At 43.3% G+C, this 16555-nt stretch overlaps 2 protein-coding genes across 2 annotated transcripts in view; one reads left to right on the top strand and one right to left on the bottom strand.

Moving 5' to 3' along the window:
* Window positions 1–1228, top strand: part of LOC136527711 (mediator of RNA polymerase II transcription subunit 31-like) — a 37881-nt gene extending 36653 nt beyond the window's left edge. The window contains exon 6 of the mRNA XM_066520522.1: window positions 925–1228. Coding sequence (XP_066376619.1) covers window positions 925–937 — 13 coding nt within the window. The 3' untranslated portion in view covers window positions 938–1228. The remainder of the gene's footprint in view (window positions 1–924) is intronic.
* A 476-nt stretch (window positions 1229–1704) lies between these two features.
* Window positions 1705–5438, bottom strand: LOC136539334 (RNA-binding KH domain-containing protein PEPPER-like). Its single transcript, XM_066531287.1, has 6 exons — window positions 5010–5438; window positions 3681–3936; window positions 2978–3132; window positions 2616–2879; window positions 2207–2401; window positions 1705–2130 (listed from the first exon to the last, which is right to left on the bottom strand). Exons 1-6 carry the CDS (start codon window positions 5301–5303, stop codon window positions 1930–1932), a joined length of 1365 nt encoding a protein of 454 aa, XP_066387384.1. The 5' UTR covers window positions 5304–5438; the 3' UTR covers window positions 1705–1929.
* Between the last annotated feature and the right edge of the window lie 11117 nt (window positions 5439–16555).

Genomic DNA, 16555 nt, shown 5'->3' on the forward strand with positions numbered 1-16555 from the left:
CCGTCCGGGACAGGACAGGACAGGGCAGGGGTTACCGGCTGCTGTGCTCGGCACTGTGCCCACGACTGACACTCGTACTGCGATGTGCTATCTAACCCCTGCTCCGAGGACAGCGCGGCGTGGGGAGTCAAGTCCGGGTACCTGTAGCCTCGGAATCAGTGTACAGGACCAACTGCTCCCTCCGAGCCTCGGCCATCCGCTTCAGGGGTATCGACAGCCTCGGGAGTCGCGCCCGCCGAGCCCCCCACGATGGTTCGGCCTCTGCACCAACTAGGCCTCGGCTCTCTACGTTGTCAACATACAGCGACCGGCACGTCGTCCACGGCGTGTGCCATGCCCTGCGTCAAGCTATCACTGGAGCTCCCACGTCGCACAGGATCGGGCGTGATCGGCGCGTCGCTCCAGTACATCAAGGATAAGACCGCTCCATCGACCATGCCGCCACAGTGACAAGCTACAGGGCTCGGACACACCATCTCCGCTCACAAAACGCCGCGTGACGAACACATGTATCGCTCCTGTCCTCCCTTTAACTATAAAAGGGAGTGACCGGAATCGTCTCCAGGGACGAGAGGACGAACACGGACGAACACAGATAGACGCTCACACGCACAGACATAGCCTGAGACACACACAGACAGATGAACGAGCGACTCACGCCACTACGCAGAGACCTGGGGTTAGCTCCCTCTCTCGTCCTGCTTGTAACCCCCTACTACGAGCACCTCGGTGTAAGGAATACAAGATCGATCTCTCAGACTGGACGTAGGGCACCTATCGCCTGAACTAGTATAAACCTTGTGTCTCTTTGTATCACCATCTGGGATTAGGGCACGCAATATATTTTACTAGTTGGTTGAGGACTCCCGGGTCCGAAACACCGACAACTACCATTTGACTGATGATATGTGTACATCATCGCAGGGGGGCTAGTTGAACATCTTGCGTGACTCATCAATGGACAATTCTGGATTCAAGCGCAGTTGCTGCCTCTGGAGCCTTATTATTTCCTTTTGCTTAAGTGTTGGTTATTTGGCCTTGTAGTTGAGGGTTGCTGAGTTTTTAGAATGGAAGCTTCTGACTTAGAGAGAAGTAAGAACAAATACTGCGTGTTGTAAGAGCTTGCAGATGTCAACATTTTCCTGAATGATCATACCATTTACCTTACTGTTTCGTAATACTGGCAGCTGTAAACATGCACTGTTGGTCCCAGATCCGAGGCTGACATTTTGGCAATATTCTAGTCATGCAAAACCACAGTACATTTTTCTGCATTTTTTACTACCTCCGTCTCCCGAAAGAATGCAATTTTAGCACAGTATTACTACGTTTTAGTACCAAGTTCGACCAATTATAAATAAAAAAGAATTCATATTTATAATACCAAATAAATACCATTAGATTAATTATAAAATGTATTTTCATAATAAATTAATTTAAAGACATAACCGTAAATATTATTCACCATAAACTTAGTTAAACATGAACCACTTTTCGTGGCACGAAACCCCTTAGTTGCATTCTTTTTAAGACGGAGGTAATATATAATAGTAATTTTAAAGATTTTTGACTTAAAACAAAGCTAAGTAACCTATATTTGTTATGGGTGTTGTGATTTAACAGCATGAATATACTGGAGACAGATGCAAGCATCGAATTAGATCTCTTACACAAATAAACTGCAGCGCTAACAAAAACAGGCACTAGTAAACAAGTACAATTTCCGATTCCATGAAAGGGAAAAATCTATAAAACCAATCGTTTGTCAAAACAAAGCAGACCCCGAAGTCTGGTTACTGGGATACAGTATGATCTACCAGATCTCTGCTCGGAAGCATACAAAGCAGAAAACTTGCTGACTTGTACAATGATCACCCAGGAATGGATACAAGGTGCCATCAAGCATTCAAGCCTAAGGACGAACTACTACTAGTACCGGTAACTCGACCCATAGCCACCAAGACCTGAAGACGGGTATCTACTAACATCATCGATGCTAGAATAAGATGGCAGTGATGACGAAGGATAGGTGGAGCTGCCATATTGCGAGTAGCTGGACCTATACACTGAATCTAATCCTGCTCCCACATAACTGCTTCTGACAGGTTCTCGGTGTGCAGCCAACGAGTCCTGGATAAGGAGATGGTGTCAAAATGTTTACAGTAGTGGAAATCGAAACCTGCAAAGAAGAATGACGTGCTATTACCTGGATGAGCTGCTGTGCAGCTTGTACCTGTGAAGATGTCCCCTTTATTTCAACAGTAATATCATCAGGACTACCCAAACTCTCCTGAATTGTAACAACAGCCCCACTGTTAGCTCGTATGTACGCAATATTTGCTCCTTTAACTCCTATAATGTCTTCAGCATAGGTAAGTGGGATTTGCATGGTTTGGGTTATCTGCATATGATAAGTTCTTGTCAGCAAGATAGCAACAATTCAAGGTCAAAAAGAGAAGCTATGCTTCCAAGTAGGAATTATTAAGTAACTTGTAAAAGGATCAATGTATGGAATGCACAATAACCAGGCAATAAAGAATTCAATTGTGCTTATTCCACTAAATGTCTTATGAAAAAGGAATGAAAATTCATACAAAGCCATAGATAACTCAGACCTGCGTAAGTAGCGGGCCAGCACCATATATTCCAGAGGGTCGTAGTGTTGACAAGGCTGGATCCCGCCCATAAAGTGATACACCTGAGCGATGAATGTTATGATCTACCAAAGATTCTCGTTCAAGATACAAAGGATCCCTCTTCACTGGGAGAATATATTCATCTACCACTGAAGGTGATTGATTCACTTGTGCAGAACCAATTGAAGGATGTGACATATCACTCCATCCATCACCATTGCGATTTTGGCTCACTGTAGTATTCTGGGGGAAAAAAAGGTAAAAACGGTGAATCAAAAATGATATAAAGGGTAAAAGGGTGCACTAGTGAAGTTTAGCGTGAGTTGGAAATGCATCCTTACAGTTTTTTCAAATAATGGAAGTACACTATGGTCAACCAAAAACTTCCGAAGATGGTTAGAAACTGCTTGCAGTGCTTTTAGAACTTTCTCTGTATCGCCCTGTATCTCAACTATCCTTTCATCGTCAGTTACATAGAATGGTCGCTCCCGTTCATCTGCAGATATTTATAACCCAAAAACCATTATTAAGGAGAACTTCAAATTTACAACTTTTCTAATGCCATAATGATCTGTGTGGGATGCTAATTTTATAACTTATCAAAGTGTTTTTACCTTCTATAACCAAGAGTTCAATACAGCTAACCCAATCATGCAAGATTAAAAACATGCAGTTGAAATAAGGGTAGAGCTCCTAGCCACATTAACAACAACCACCTAATAAAATCAGTTTTAAAAGTGGAAGTTCTCCTCTCACAAGAATGATAATATTTATTTATTAAGTCCAGTCAAATGTCTAGTACTCTAAAAACAATGGCACCCATTTTGCTAAAATGTAAGGAAGACAGCATCGTTTTGCAAGTGTTATGCATCATAACAGCTAAAGCTTGCCAGAAATTCAACAGTTACATTGGAAGCAGGGAAAGAAGACAAGATATTAAGTCCAACACAAGACGATCAACTGTGCTACAATTTACAAAATTTACAAAATTAACTGTGTATCAAGTATCAACACACAATACATCAGTCCAGAGAAACACCTCACCTACTGATATTACCCGTATTGTAGCACCTGTGCTCTCCTGGATTGCTTTGATAGTGGCACCTTGCTTCCCAATTAGATTAATTGCCTGAGCTCCAGGAACCAACAATCGGGCAGCGCATACACCAGGAGTAGCAGCGGCCTGAGTGCCCTCAGCAGCTCCATCTGTTATCCCAATGACACGCTTAAAAACTCTCATGAGAGCACCAATGGCTGGAGGTAGCTCCAAGCCTGGATCTTCTTTTCCAGAAACCAAAACCTGGAATATCCGACATCCATGATTCAGTGAAATTATCCAAAGAGAACATGAAACATGATATACTATATTAAGAATATCGCTGAACAAGACTAGCGAAAAAGAGCTATCCAATATCAAATTTAAATTCATTGAAGGGACAAACACAATGAAGATAGTTACCCTGCTTAATTGTGCCAAAAGAAAAGACAGCTACCATCGACCATTATAACCCAAATGGCCATATAGTAAATCTCTACATGTATCGCACAACATATATAAGCATAAAAGCATATTGAAGGCTCACATTAATCATACCCTCCTCAGTACATAACTGTCTCGTGTACTAGCATTAAACATTCTGGTATCTGAATAGATACACCTTTTTCGATATTTACAGTCATCACAACAAATACAGCACACACTAAATATCACAAGAAACAACATCGATGCGTAGTATGACCAGAATTTCCAACCATAAGAAGTTGATTTTCACTCCCGTCCTAGTGTCCTATCTATTTAGGATAATAACCAAATCAGCAAACACTTGCAGTACCGCAGAGAGCCAATTAGGCCACTCCACCGCTGAGATATTTGTGAACTCATGCACATCCCAACTTTCTTTTTCCCAAGAGCACAGCGACTGTATCTCACATTTAGGGCGGGTTTGGCTGGCGTCCTCACCGCACCGCACCGCAACAGAGGCGACACCAGAAGTGATGCGCTCGATTCGCTCGCCAGACTTTTGGCAGGTTGTGGCGCAAAAATATACTACGGAGCTGTGGTCGCGCCGCGGCACGCCGCAAGTGCGGACGCGAACCAAACGCGCGCCAAAATTGTGGCGCGAAAGGTGCGGCACAATGTGGATGCCAACCAAACGCGCCCTTATTGCCAGGTCATACAGGTAAAACATAAATAATAATAACAATAACAATAACAATAACAATAACAATAACAATAAAAAAATAGCTCATAATACCAAGCAACCTCAATAATTCACAGTACAAAGCATCCTAATTTTGAATTTGTTAACATCCCTTCGCGTCAGAGAAGACATAAACCCATCATCAATCATCAGCAAAAGTAGCGCTACTCACGATACGCTCGGTGGCGCCGACGGGGCCCTCGAGGATGCGGACCCTGGCCTTGGTCTCCTCGACGAGGCGCTTGATGAGCTCGCCCTTCCGCCCGATTATACTTCCGACCTTGAGCACTGGCACCACCAGCCGGAACACGCTGTCCCCGGGCCACCCAGGCCACCTCTTCGCGGCCGCCGCGGCCTCCTCCATCGCGGCGGCGTCGGCCTCCTCGGCGACCGGCTGTGGCAACGAAGCCGGCGCCCCGACCTCAGCTGCGGCGGCGGCGGCGGCGGCGGCGGGTGGTTCGGCCATGACGGTGGCGGTGACGGTGGAGGGGGCTAGGGTTTGGGTCGCGGGGGCGTGGGGCAGGGGCCGCGGAAGCAGTTAGCAAAGGCGTCGCGAGTCGCGAGCCTCGGCGAGTGGAGGGGACTGGGAGGAGGGGAGCACGAGATCAGCCACCTGGCCGGGTGGGTTCGCGATTTGGTTTCTCACGGGCTCACCTCGTGCTCGTGCCCACGCCTAGATGGGCCGGAAGTTTAGTGCCAGAAAAAAAAAAGTGTTCCTGCTCCCTCAACTATCTGCTGTGGACCGACATTGGATCAAAAGAATACGAAATAGAGGAGCAGAACAAACCGTATAAAAAAAAAACGTGCAGTAGCAAAACGGAGGAATGAAAAAAGTATAGAAATAAGATAGGTGTTTGAAATGCATGAAAACTATACTGTAGGGTTATAAAAGTAATTGGCTTGATAAAAGGCATTTTTTTTTTGTATTAAATTATGTACACACCTGTCTTTCTACTCGCAACATCTGAAAGCTATTGACGAGTTAACGCGCAACTGCCTTGGGCTTCCACACACGAAGAGAAAACTAGAGGTTGGGATAGATGTTTGTTTCCCGTGAAACTGTGAAGACGATATAGTATTATGGAGGAAAGGAATTGGAGTTTTCCTTATTTCCAAACATTCCTCTCATCTTTCCTTTGTTTTTGTTTCCTCCGTTTTTCCAATAAAATTCCTTTGATCCAAATGCGACCTAGATTTTTTATTGTGGTCCGATTAAGCTCCTTTCAAACTAAAAAAAAGATGTTTTAGCTACTTTAACTATTGTAACCGGTTTTTTCTTCTTGGGTGATTTTCAATGTAGTTTAATTTGACGTGGCGTCATGCCAGGCGTCCTCTACATGGTGCCACATCAACCACGAGGGAGGCAAATCGGACTATGCTGATAGTTTAGGAGTCAAATGGACTTTACTAAAACAGTTATATAATTAAATCTTCAAAAACTACCCATTTTTTAAAGAAAAAATGGAATATAAAATTCCAAAATCTGGACTAACCTTAAAAAATTCATAGGAGAATTATTTTAGCTTAGAAAATATGTAAATTTAGTTTTTTTCTTTCTAAAATCATGTTCTATATTATGGTAACTCTACCTATGTTGTCTCAACATAACAGGTTTCAAGCCCTGGTAAAGGAGGAGGGTTATGATAGGCGTGGCGAGCCAACGTTAAATCTACCCATTCTAATGGAGATGAAACCCGAAAGAAAATTATTGGGACATAATCCTCCTAGCGACGCGCCATATCGGAACCCGCCATATCGGAACCCGGGTATGGTGTTAAATGGGCAAGGGCCGGGTCGGCACCCCCTTGGTGACACGCCGTGTCGCGATCTGGGCATGGTGTCAAGTGAGCAAGGATCGGGTCATCGCTTCCTTAGTGGCACGCTACATCGGCGCCCGGGTGTAGTGAAAAATGAGCAAAGGTCTTTGTAGGGTCGAGATGACGACCAGAGGGGGGGTGAATAGTCGTTTCTAAAACTTAGTCACGTCGGCTAACTGAAACAAGTGCGGAATTAAAACTATCGGTCTAGCTAAGACTACACCCCTCTATCAATGTTCTCTAGCACCTTGCAAAGATCCTAATTAAGCAACAAAGGTGTTGGGCTAGCTAGAACTCACCTAATCAATTCTAGAAGCAATGTCACACAAACATATGCCACTAGTACTTTAAGCAACGGGGAGCTCCTACACATGCTAGTAAGCAAAAGCACAAAGCTAACTATGCCCACTAGCAATGTTCAATAACAAGGCAACCAATGCCAAATTAGAGAGCGCAAATACTTAGCTACACAAACTAACCAATGTGATTAACAAGGTTACACAAAACCAAATTAGTCACGCAAGGGCGCTACTTCTATGCTACACAAGCAAGAAGGTAACTAGTGAGCTATACAAGCAAACTAATTACAAGAGCAACTACACAAGCACAATATATATGAAAGTAATTACAAGCTTGTGTAACGAGGATGCAAATCAACGGGAAGAATAAAGTTGACACGGTGATTTTTCTCCTGAGGTTCACGTGCTTGCCAACATGCTAGTCTCCGTTGTGTCGACCGCTCACTTGGTGGTTCGGTGGCTAATTGGCATCACCCGCCAAGCCCGCACGTCAGGCACCATAAGAACCTACCCCAAAAGTGAGGATAGCTCAATGACACGCTTTACTAGAGTTGCTCTGCGTGGCTCCCGCAGGACGAGCACAATGCCCCTCACAAAGCTCTTCTCCGGAGCACCACACAAGCTTCTTGCGGGCTTCGACGGAGAGCACCACCAAGCCGTCTAGGAGGTGGCAACCTCCAAGAGTAATAAGCACCACCGGCTTACAACTCGATAACCTAGTGCCACTCGATGCAACCTCACGATGCAATCGCACTAGAATCGCTCTCTCACACAATTGGATGATCACTATCAAGCATATGTGAGATGGAGGGCTCCCAAGCACTCACAAGCATAGACACAAAGTCCCCCGAGGTGCTCAACCCTATCCATGGCCGAGACCCCCCTCTTATTTATAGCCCCATGGGCTAAAATAGTCATTACCCTTTTACTGGGTGTTTTTCGGATTGACTGGATGCGTCGGTCATATCGACTGGATGTAGGACCTCAGTGTTCGGTCAATGGATGCTTGCCACATGTCGCCTCCGTTCAACCTCATTCGCTTGATCCCAACGGTCAAGTGATGACCAGACGCAGCTGCTCAAAGTGACCGGATGTAGGACCCCAGCGTCCAGTCACTTACAGTAAGCTTCCAGAGGTGAAAATTCATGACCGGATGCGTCCGGTCGGTCACGATCATACGCAGCATCAGCGTCCAGTCATTTCTCCTCTTCTCTATGCTGCCACATCAGTGGGACTGGATGCAGCTACCCAGCGTCCGATCATGAAGTGACCCAGCATCCGGTCAAAGACCGACGCCTGCGCCTTCACTGCTGCCACTGACCAGACGTAGGACCCCAGCGTTCGGTCACTGCGTGACCAGCGTCCGGTGCACACTGTGAAATCCTATCTTTTCTATATAGGGCACCGGTGACATCGTTGGACTATCCGCACTCCACTGGTGGAGTTTTGAACCTTTCTCGCCTCTGTTCCATCGCTGAGTTGATCCACATCAACTCCAACTTTATCTCCTTTGTAAATATGCCAACACCACCATGTGTACATCACCATATGTATGTGTGTTAGCATTTTCACAATCATTTCCCAAAGGATTAGCCACTTGAAAAGATCAAGATGCCCAAGAGGGGGGGGGTGAATTGGGCTAATTCTAAATTTCTTTGCAATAATTAAACTCTACGGTTAGCCCAATTAGCCCCTTGTGCCTAGAAAGTGTTCCTATTAATCTAACGCATAAAAGTTTAGCACCATAAGTTCCAATCCTACTCTAGCATGGCAATTCTAGGAATGTAAATGACAAGAATTGAATTGCTCAAAGTAAAGAGAGGAGGAACGCGGCGATGTTTTGCCGAGGTATCGGAGAGTCGCCACTCCCCACTAGTCCTCATTGGAGCACCCACGCAAGGGTGTAGCTCCCCCTTGATCCGCGCAAGGATCAAGTGCTCTCTACGGATTGATTCTTTGACACTCCGTCATGGCGAATCACCCACAACCGCTCACAACTTGAGTTGGGTCATCCACAAGCTCCGCCGAATGATCACCAAGCTCTCCAATCACCACCAAGCCATCTAGGTGATGGCGATCACCAAGAGTAACCAGCACGAACTCTCACTTGACCACGACAAGCCTAATGAGAAGGGTGGATGCACACTTTGCTACTCTTGATCTCACTAATAAGGGCTCTCTTTGGGATTCTCAAATCTCAATCACCTTACTAGGACCTTGCTCTTCTTGGCACTCTCAAAGGTGTTTCTCAGTTGTTGGAATAAGCAAAAGTACCCCCACACATAAATGGAGGTGGTATTTATAACATGGACTGAAAAACGAACCGTTATGTGCCTCTACAGGATGACCGGATGCTCCAATTATGTTGACCATACGCGCCGGTCAGTTCACTCTGAACTCCAGTGTTTAAGTGTTGACCAGACGCATCCGGTCACAATTTTCCCTCACTGGAACCTTACTGATGTCGACCGGACGCTGGTCCTCCAACGTCCGGTCACTTGCTGAGCAGCGTCCGGTCAATAGCCGGCACCTGACCAGCGTCTGGTCAGCACTGACCGGACGCGTTCGATCAAGATTCTCCCTCTCTGGGACCTTACTGGAGTTGACCGAACGTTGGCCCTCAGTGTCCGGTCACTTCACTTCTCAGCGTCCGGTCACTTCCAGACGACTTCACCTTGATCAAATGAACTGAACGAACTCTAAGACAGTGTCCGATCACACCGAAGCCAGCGTCCGGTTAGTATTTGACCCTCCATTCACTTTTAACTCTCGATCATATGTAAGTGAACTTTGCTCCATTGGATCTAAGGGCTATTTTGGAGCTACCTAGTGCTAGTTTTAGCAAGTGTGCACCACACTTAACGCACTAGACTCATCTAGGTCAAGCTACCCGTCCATACCCCCTTAATAGTACAGCCAAAGGAAAAACAAAGTCCTAAACTACTCTAAGTGTCTCTTCAACTCCAAACGACACTTAGAACTAGTCCTTCCTTAACCTTGTCGTCCATCCTTTGAAAACCGAAACGATTTCCATCATAGGGGCATGACCACCATGATTGCCCAATCGATCTCCATTACCGTGACCTAACTTAACTGCCTCTGTAAAACACACGTTAGTCACAGTAATCACGTACTATCATTAATCACCAAAACCTAACTAGGGGCCTAGATGCTTTCACCACTCAACTTGCCACGCCACTCATTCCTAGCGCCGATGCAAAGTTAGATCACTCTAGTGGCACTAGATGACCGATATGCAAACAAGTTTGCCCCTCTTGATAGTATGGCCATCTATCCTAAACCTAGTCATCAACTTCTCTACACACCTATGACCGGTGAAATGAAATGCCCTAGGTTATACCTTTACCTTGCACATTCTATTCCATCTTCTCCAATGTCGATGCAACACATGCACCAACACGATCAACAATGATATGATCCACTTCATATCATCACATGATCATATTGGTTCATCGATCTTGACTTCACTTGCTTCTCACCGTTGCCTTCGTCCATCGGTGCCAAGTCTTGCTCAAGCTTCACCGTCATGCGGTCCATCGCTCCAAAGCCTCCAACTTGCACTTCACGCTTGCAACCAGTCCATCAAGCCAAGCCTTGTCTTGATCTTCTCCACCTTGATCACATGACTCAATATCATGTCTCATTTGTAATGAGCTCCTTCATCATCACATGTGTGAGCTTTGCAACATCTCCAAGCCATTTTCACATTCATGGCATATGTTGCTCATATACATGTACCTGTGGACTAATCATCTGTGTATCTTACATAAACACAATTAGTCCACCTAGGTTGTCACTCAATTACCAAAACCACACAAGGACCTTTCAGTCTCCCCCTTCTTAGTAATTGATGACAACTCTACAAAGATATGGAAATTAAGCTCTTTTGGATTCATGTTGCTTGCCCAAGCAATTTCACCATATGAAAATGATTTTGAACAAGTACCACAAACCTGAGATGGTAGTATTAGCTCCCCCTACATTTGTGCTAGAGTGTTTGGTTTGAAGTTCGCACATATGCATAGATTGGAACTGTGGGAGAGTAATTACTACCGAATGATGCTAAGGTGTATAGAGTAAACCTTTGAAGTGTGATACCAATTGGAGTTGCACCTTTAAGTTCATCCTTAGCACCATGGTTAGCTAGATAACACTTGGAAAAATAAAAAGCACTAGATACCTCGTGAGATCAACATTAAAAGAAAGGTACTAGCATTACTTGAAAAACATACCAAGTGTCTAGCTATCATCCTATGCATGCTAGTTTTCATTTCATCAATCAAATTTTACAACTAGCATACATCACACAAGCATGCATATTGAATTTTAAGAACTTATGCAATGCACACAAGCACATGAATATGCACATATCAAATGCAATCAATTAAAGTTCATAAGCTTGCTCCCCCTACTTGTGTGCTTCTCTTGTCCAAGAATTTTGATCCATCTCTTTTCTTCAATGTTGCTCCCTTTTTATCCATTTCCATGTCCATGTCCAACCTCTACTTCTTTGTCTTAATCCTCTTCCAAAGCTTTCATATCTTATCTCTCCCCCTTGTACAATCTCAATCTTAAGGCTTTCATATCTTTGTACAATCTCTCCCCATTTGTCATTAATTTTCATAAAAGGTGTGCTTCTCATTGATGCAAAGGTATGCATTTGGGGTAGATGGTTGTGGCTTGAATCTTGTATTTTTTATGGACATCACTTGATTGTTGGAATGACACCACTTGTAGATACCACTTGTAACTTGTACTACTTGTATCTTGTGTAGGACTTCTTGAGATACCACACATAGAATCTTTGATCTTGATATCAATTTGTGTGACACCTCCCCCTATGTGATAGCGTGGGTCATCCATTTGATACACTTGAGCTCTTGTAGGCAAGGGATGCATTCTTCATTTGATGATCACTTAAAGTTGAGGATCACTTGTGGAACCATTGTCTTGTATGATTGATACCATGTGTAGATGTGATACCACTTGAAAGCATTTTCTAGTATGAAACCACTTGTTGGATTTATCAATAAAAATCATTTCTTGAACATTTGCTATCTTCATGAGTACCCTTTCAATCAAAGTGACTCTAGATCAATCCAACATTTATCACTTTTCTGACAGATTCTGTACCCTTCAAAGAAATAAGCATATCTCCCAAAGTACAAATCCAAATACCACGAAATTTGGTGGAGATATGCTTCACTAAGTTATCTAGCAGCTGTAAAAATTTGAATTTTGTTGGACTTCTAGATTGCTACCAGATTTAAATTCATCCACCACTGCTACATGTTAAAAACTGCTGCACTATAGCTGACAAGATCTACTCCAAAACCGAAGCATCTCTTATCCAATTATCATGAAATTTATACAGAATCTTATACCATAAGTTTAGAGAATGTACACCAATTTTTATGCCAAACCAATAAGTTTTGATCACTCAAACATGGCTAAGATCACAGCTCACTTAGATTTTCAATATAGGACAGATTTCAATCACTTGAGCTATACTTCATCAAATATGAATGAAACTTAAAACTAACTCGTTTGAATACTTTCACAAGACATAAATCCATTCAATCCACTTACTAAATGTAATCTTATGAACTTATCCAACACAAATCAATCCAAACTTAACTACTAATCAATTATCCATTCAATCATCTCATAGCAAGCAACATTACATATTTATCCAATTCAATCAACTCATATGCACCCAAATAAAATGATCAACAAGAGATATACCTTGGCTAACTCATAATCACCTAACTAGCAAGCTTCAACTCAATTATTTACAAGTCATCAAATATATCCAATGAATCACCAACTACTTGAATTATAACACTTGTATGCTGATAGCACTTGGACTTCACTCAATTTTCACTTGGCATTGGGTTTGGATGTGCACTAAGCTTCATAGCTTGATTCAACATATGATGAACAATGTAAGATCAATTGAATCAAGTCTCCAATGCCGATGCTACCTACAAACAATCATCCACTTTTTGATGGTACCCAAATAATTTTGGGTCCTCTCAAGTTAGGTGCAACATACTTAGGTATAGCCTTAATATGAATAGCGGGATGTTTTATAATAGCAACCATAGAGGTACCATTACCACCCTTCCTAAGCATAGAATCATCATTAATTGAAATAGGCTTAGGGGTATTACCTAGAGGACATGAATGTGCCATGTGTCCCCTTTCCCGGCATAAGTAGCACTTTTTCTTTGATTGAGCCTTCTCTTCCTTGCTCATGTGGTGCTTCTCATTGCCTTGCCTCTCATGGATTGCTTGAGCCTTTTTCTCAAGCTTGGTAGGACACTTAGAGGCAAAAATGTCTCATACTTCCACACTTAAAGCACTTGATATGAGCATAATTTTTCTTCTCATCTTCATTCTTGCTCATCATCTTGGCATCTTGAGTTTGCATTGGATGCCTTGCCTTTCCACCCCTTCTTGTTTTCTTCTTCTTTATCATCAAATCACCACCATCTTCATGGTTGATCTTGATTTGCTCTTGGGATGTCTTCTCTTGCTCAACTTGTGGCTTTGGTTGAGGCTCTTCTAGTTGCTTCACCAATTGTTTGGTTGGGCACATTGAGGTAAGGTGACCCCAAGTACGACACTTGAAGCACTTCACATGCTTGAGACTCTCTTCTTCTTTTATCTTCTTGAGCTTCTCAATGTTAGGGCAACCATTTACAAGGTGTCCTGCTTCATGACACCGGTAGCACATGGTATGAGAGAGCTTTCTTTGTTGTAGCTTCTTCATCTTTCTTTCTCTCTTTATTTCACCCTTTGTCATCTTCTTCTTGAAGCCAAGGCCACACTTGTCACCATAGTTTCTTTGAGTCTTCAACATATGCTCAAAGGTGACTTTTGAGTTGTAGCACCTCTCTAACTTGTTGCTCAATTTCTTCACTTCATTTTTGATCTCATTGTTCTCCTTTAAAAGGTTAGTCTCACAAGACATAGAAGTAGGACAATCATCTATTTGTGAAGAATATGTCATTTCTAATAAATCATCACAAGAGGTGGATACATGCTTCTTGGCTACATCACAAGGGTTAGCAACAATATGTGATTGATCAATTGACCTATGTGATGAGCTCTCACTAGTTTTAGTTTTTTCATTAGAAATATCCTTATTGAGAAAAGCATGATCTTGTACCAAGTTATCATGAGCAACACTAAGTTCCTCATGAGCCAATTTGAGCTCCTCATGTGAACAAGTAGTAACATAAAGTAGATGCTTTTGTTGTTCACATGCGTTCTTTAGAAAAGAGTTTTCATTTGTCAATTTCTCGGTTTTAGCCATCTCTTTTTCTAAAGCATTGATCATGCAACCATATCTATCTAGAAGCTCCTCATATGAATCAAGATCAATCACATTTGCATTAGATACCTTAGTGTCACCTTGTAACATGAAGCACTGTGATGTAGTTGGAAAGCTTGAAGAAACATCACTCTCATTCCCCGAGCATGATCCATCATTATCACCATCAAGTGTGCATGGAGTAGCATCATCATCAATCTTGTCAAGTGGTCTTGTGATATGATCATTATCATCACTTGACCATGAGGTGGAGCAATCTTTCTCAAACACCACATTGTGATCATGCTCGACATACTCATGCGCATCCTTCTTGGGCTCGTCATCATCATCGGAGACCGTCCCATACTTCTCATTGAGATAACTCCAAATCTCATGGGCGGTCTTCATGTCAATGATCTCTCCAAAGATGTTATCATGCAAGGATCTATACATGATGTTAGTAGCTTGGATGTCGAGATCTAGGCATTTCTCTTATGCTTGAGTTAGATTATCTTCATCCAACACATGAGAAAAGCCTACATCTACCATCCACCATATTTGAGGGCAAATAAACTTAAAATTGCATATCATCCAAAATTTCCATCATATAAAGTGTGTGCCATAAAAAATGTATGGACAATCAACATCTAGCCTATAAGCTACTGTCGATGTTTCACCACCGATAGCCTGCCACGGGGGTATCCGGGGCAGTATGTTTGGGCTTCGGCGTATGCTGAACTCGATGGTTAACGCAAGAGATAGTCGATTTATCCTGGTTCAGGCCCTCGATCGTAGATCGAGTAATAACCTTATGTCCAGTCGGCGTTAGTCTTTGCGTTGGATTGATTGTGATATGTTGTGTTGTACAATTGTCGTCCTCCTCTCTCAGGAGCCCTGCCCTCCTTTATATAGTCAGGAAGCCAGAGTCCTAGTCGGTTTACAATGAGATTTCCTAGTAGGATTACTTAATAGTTCTACTACTAAGATTACATGGGAAGAATCCTAGTTGGACTAGATCTTCTCTCTCCCTTGTGGGGTATCCTGTGGGTCCTGCATCGACAAGCCCCTGAGCACTTCATGGTTGAGCTCTAAAAGTCTCGCTTTGCTCCTTCAAGTCTTGTTGAGTAGGAACAAAATGTCATCCGAGTGCTTTCTGGAGTGAAACCTTATAGCGCTTCTTGAGATCTTTGAGTGGTGAGTGTTTTTTGAAGAAAAAGTACATCCATCTGGTTGTAGCCCCCGAGCCTCTTGCTATTTGGAACAAGGACCTGGAGGATATTGTCTTAAAGTTGCTCTGATTATTCATTGAAGTTTTATAAAAAAGAACTCGAATATGGCTCGTTCCGGGTTCTTTTTGTCGTAACGTCTTGAAGTGGTCTGCGTTGAGGAAGTCTTTTGGTGACGTGCGCTTTTTCAAAGAAAAAGTGCACTCATTGAGTGTAGCCCCTGAGCCTTTTGCTATTTGGAACAAAAAGTTAGAGGGTCTTGATCCTTTATGTTGTTCAAAAATTTGTGTCCTGAAGTAGTCCCCGAGACTTGGATTATGTCATCATCCGAGTAGTTTTGCGGCATCTTTCCAAAGCGGCCCTTTAGTCTTGGATTAAACCATCATCCGAGTAGTTTCGTGGCATGCAGCCTCCGAGCTTATGTCTAGGTTCTTTTTGGGTGGGTACAATTTTTCGTAAAAATTGCACTCACTGAGTGTAGCCCCCGAGCCTCTTGCTTTTGCTTGCAAAAGTTGGAGGGTCCGGATTCTTGTTTTCAAAAAATTCTGGGGCTATGTATCCCGCAGCCCCGTGCTTTCTCCGAGTTCTCCTCTTTAGAAAAGAAGTCAGATGAAGAGTCTTGATGTGTCGTCATCGTTGTAGTCTTGAGTTTCTTGTATTCTTGGTCCTTTGCGCACCAGCTGTCGATGTTTCACCACCGATAGCCTACCACAGGGGTATCCGGGGTAGTATGTTTGGGCTTCAGCGTATGCGGAACTTGATGGTTAACGCAAGAGACAGTCGATTTATCCTGGTTCAGGCCCTCGATCGTAGATCAAGTAATAACCTTACGTCCAGTCGGCGTTAGTCTTTGCGTTGGATTGATTGTGATATGTTGTGTTGTACAATTGTCGTCCTCCTCTCTCAGGAGCCCTGCCCTCCTTTACATAGTCAGGAAGCCAGAGTCCTAGTCGGTTTACAATGAGATTTCCTAGTAGGATTACTTAATAGTTCTACTACTAAGATTACATGGGAAGAATCCTAGTTGGACTAGATCT

This window comes from Miscanthus floridulus, chromosome 2 (genome assembly GCF_019320115.1).
Source record: "Miscanthus floridulus cultivar M001 chromosome 2, ASM1932011v1, whole genome shotgun sequence".
In the NCBI taxonomy this organism is placed as follows: domain Eukaryota; kingdom Viridiplantae; phylum Streptophyta; class Magnoliopsida; order Poales; family Poaceae; genus Miscanthus; species Miscanthus floridulus.

Excerpts from the sequence above, each read along its gene's own strand:
- LOC136539334 (XM_066531287.1), bottom strand. The coding sequence starts at position 5,303 with ATGGCCGAACCACCCGCCGCCGCCGCCGCCGCCGCCGCAGCTGAGGTC. Across the intron at positions 2,402-2,615 it reads CTGGCCCGCTACTTACGCAG|ATAACCCAAACCATGCAAAT; the intron begins GTCTGAGTTATC and ends TATCATATGCAG. Across the intron at positions 2,131-2,206 it reads CTGCACAGCAGCTCATCCAG|GACTCGTTGGCTGCACACCG; the intron begins GTAATAGCACGT and ends CTCCTTATCCAG.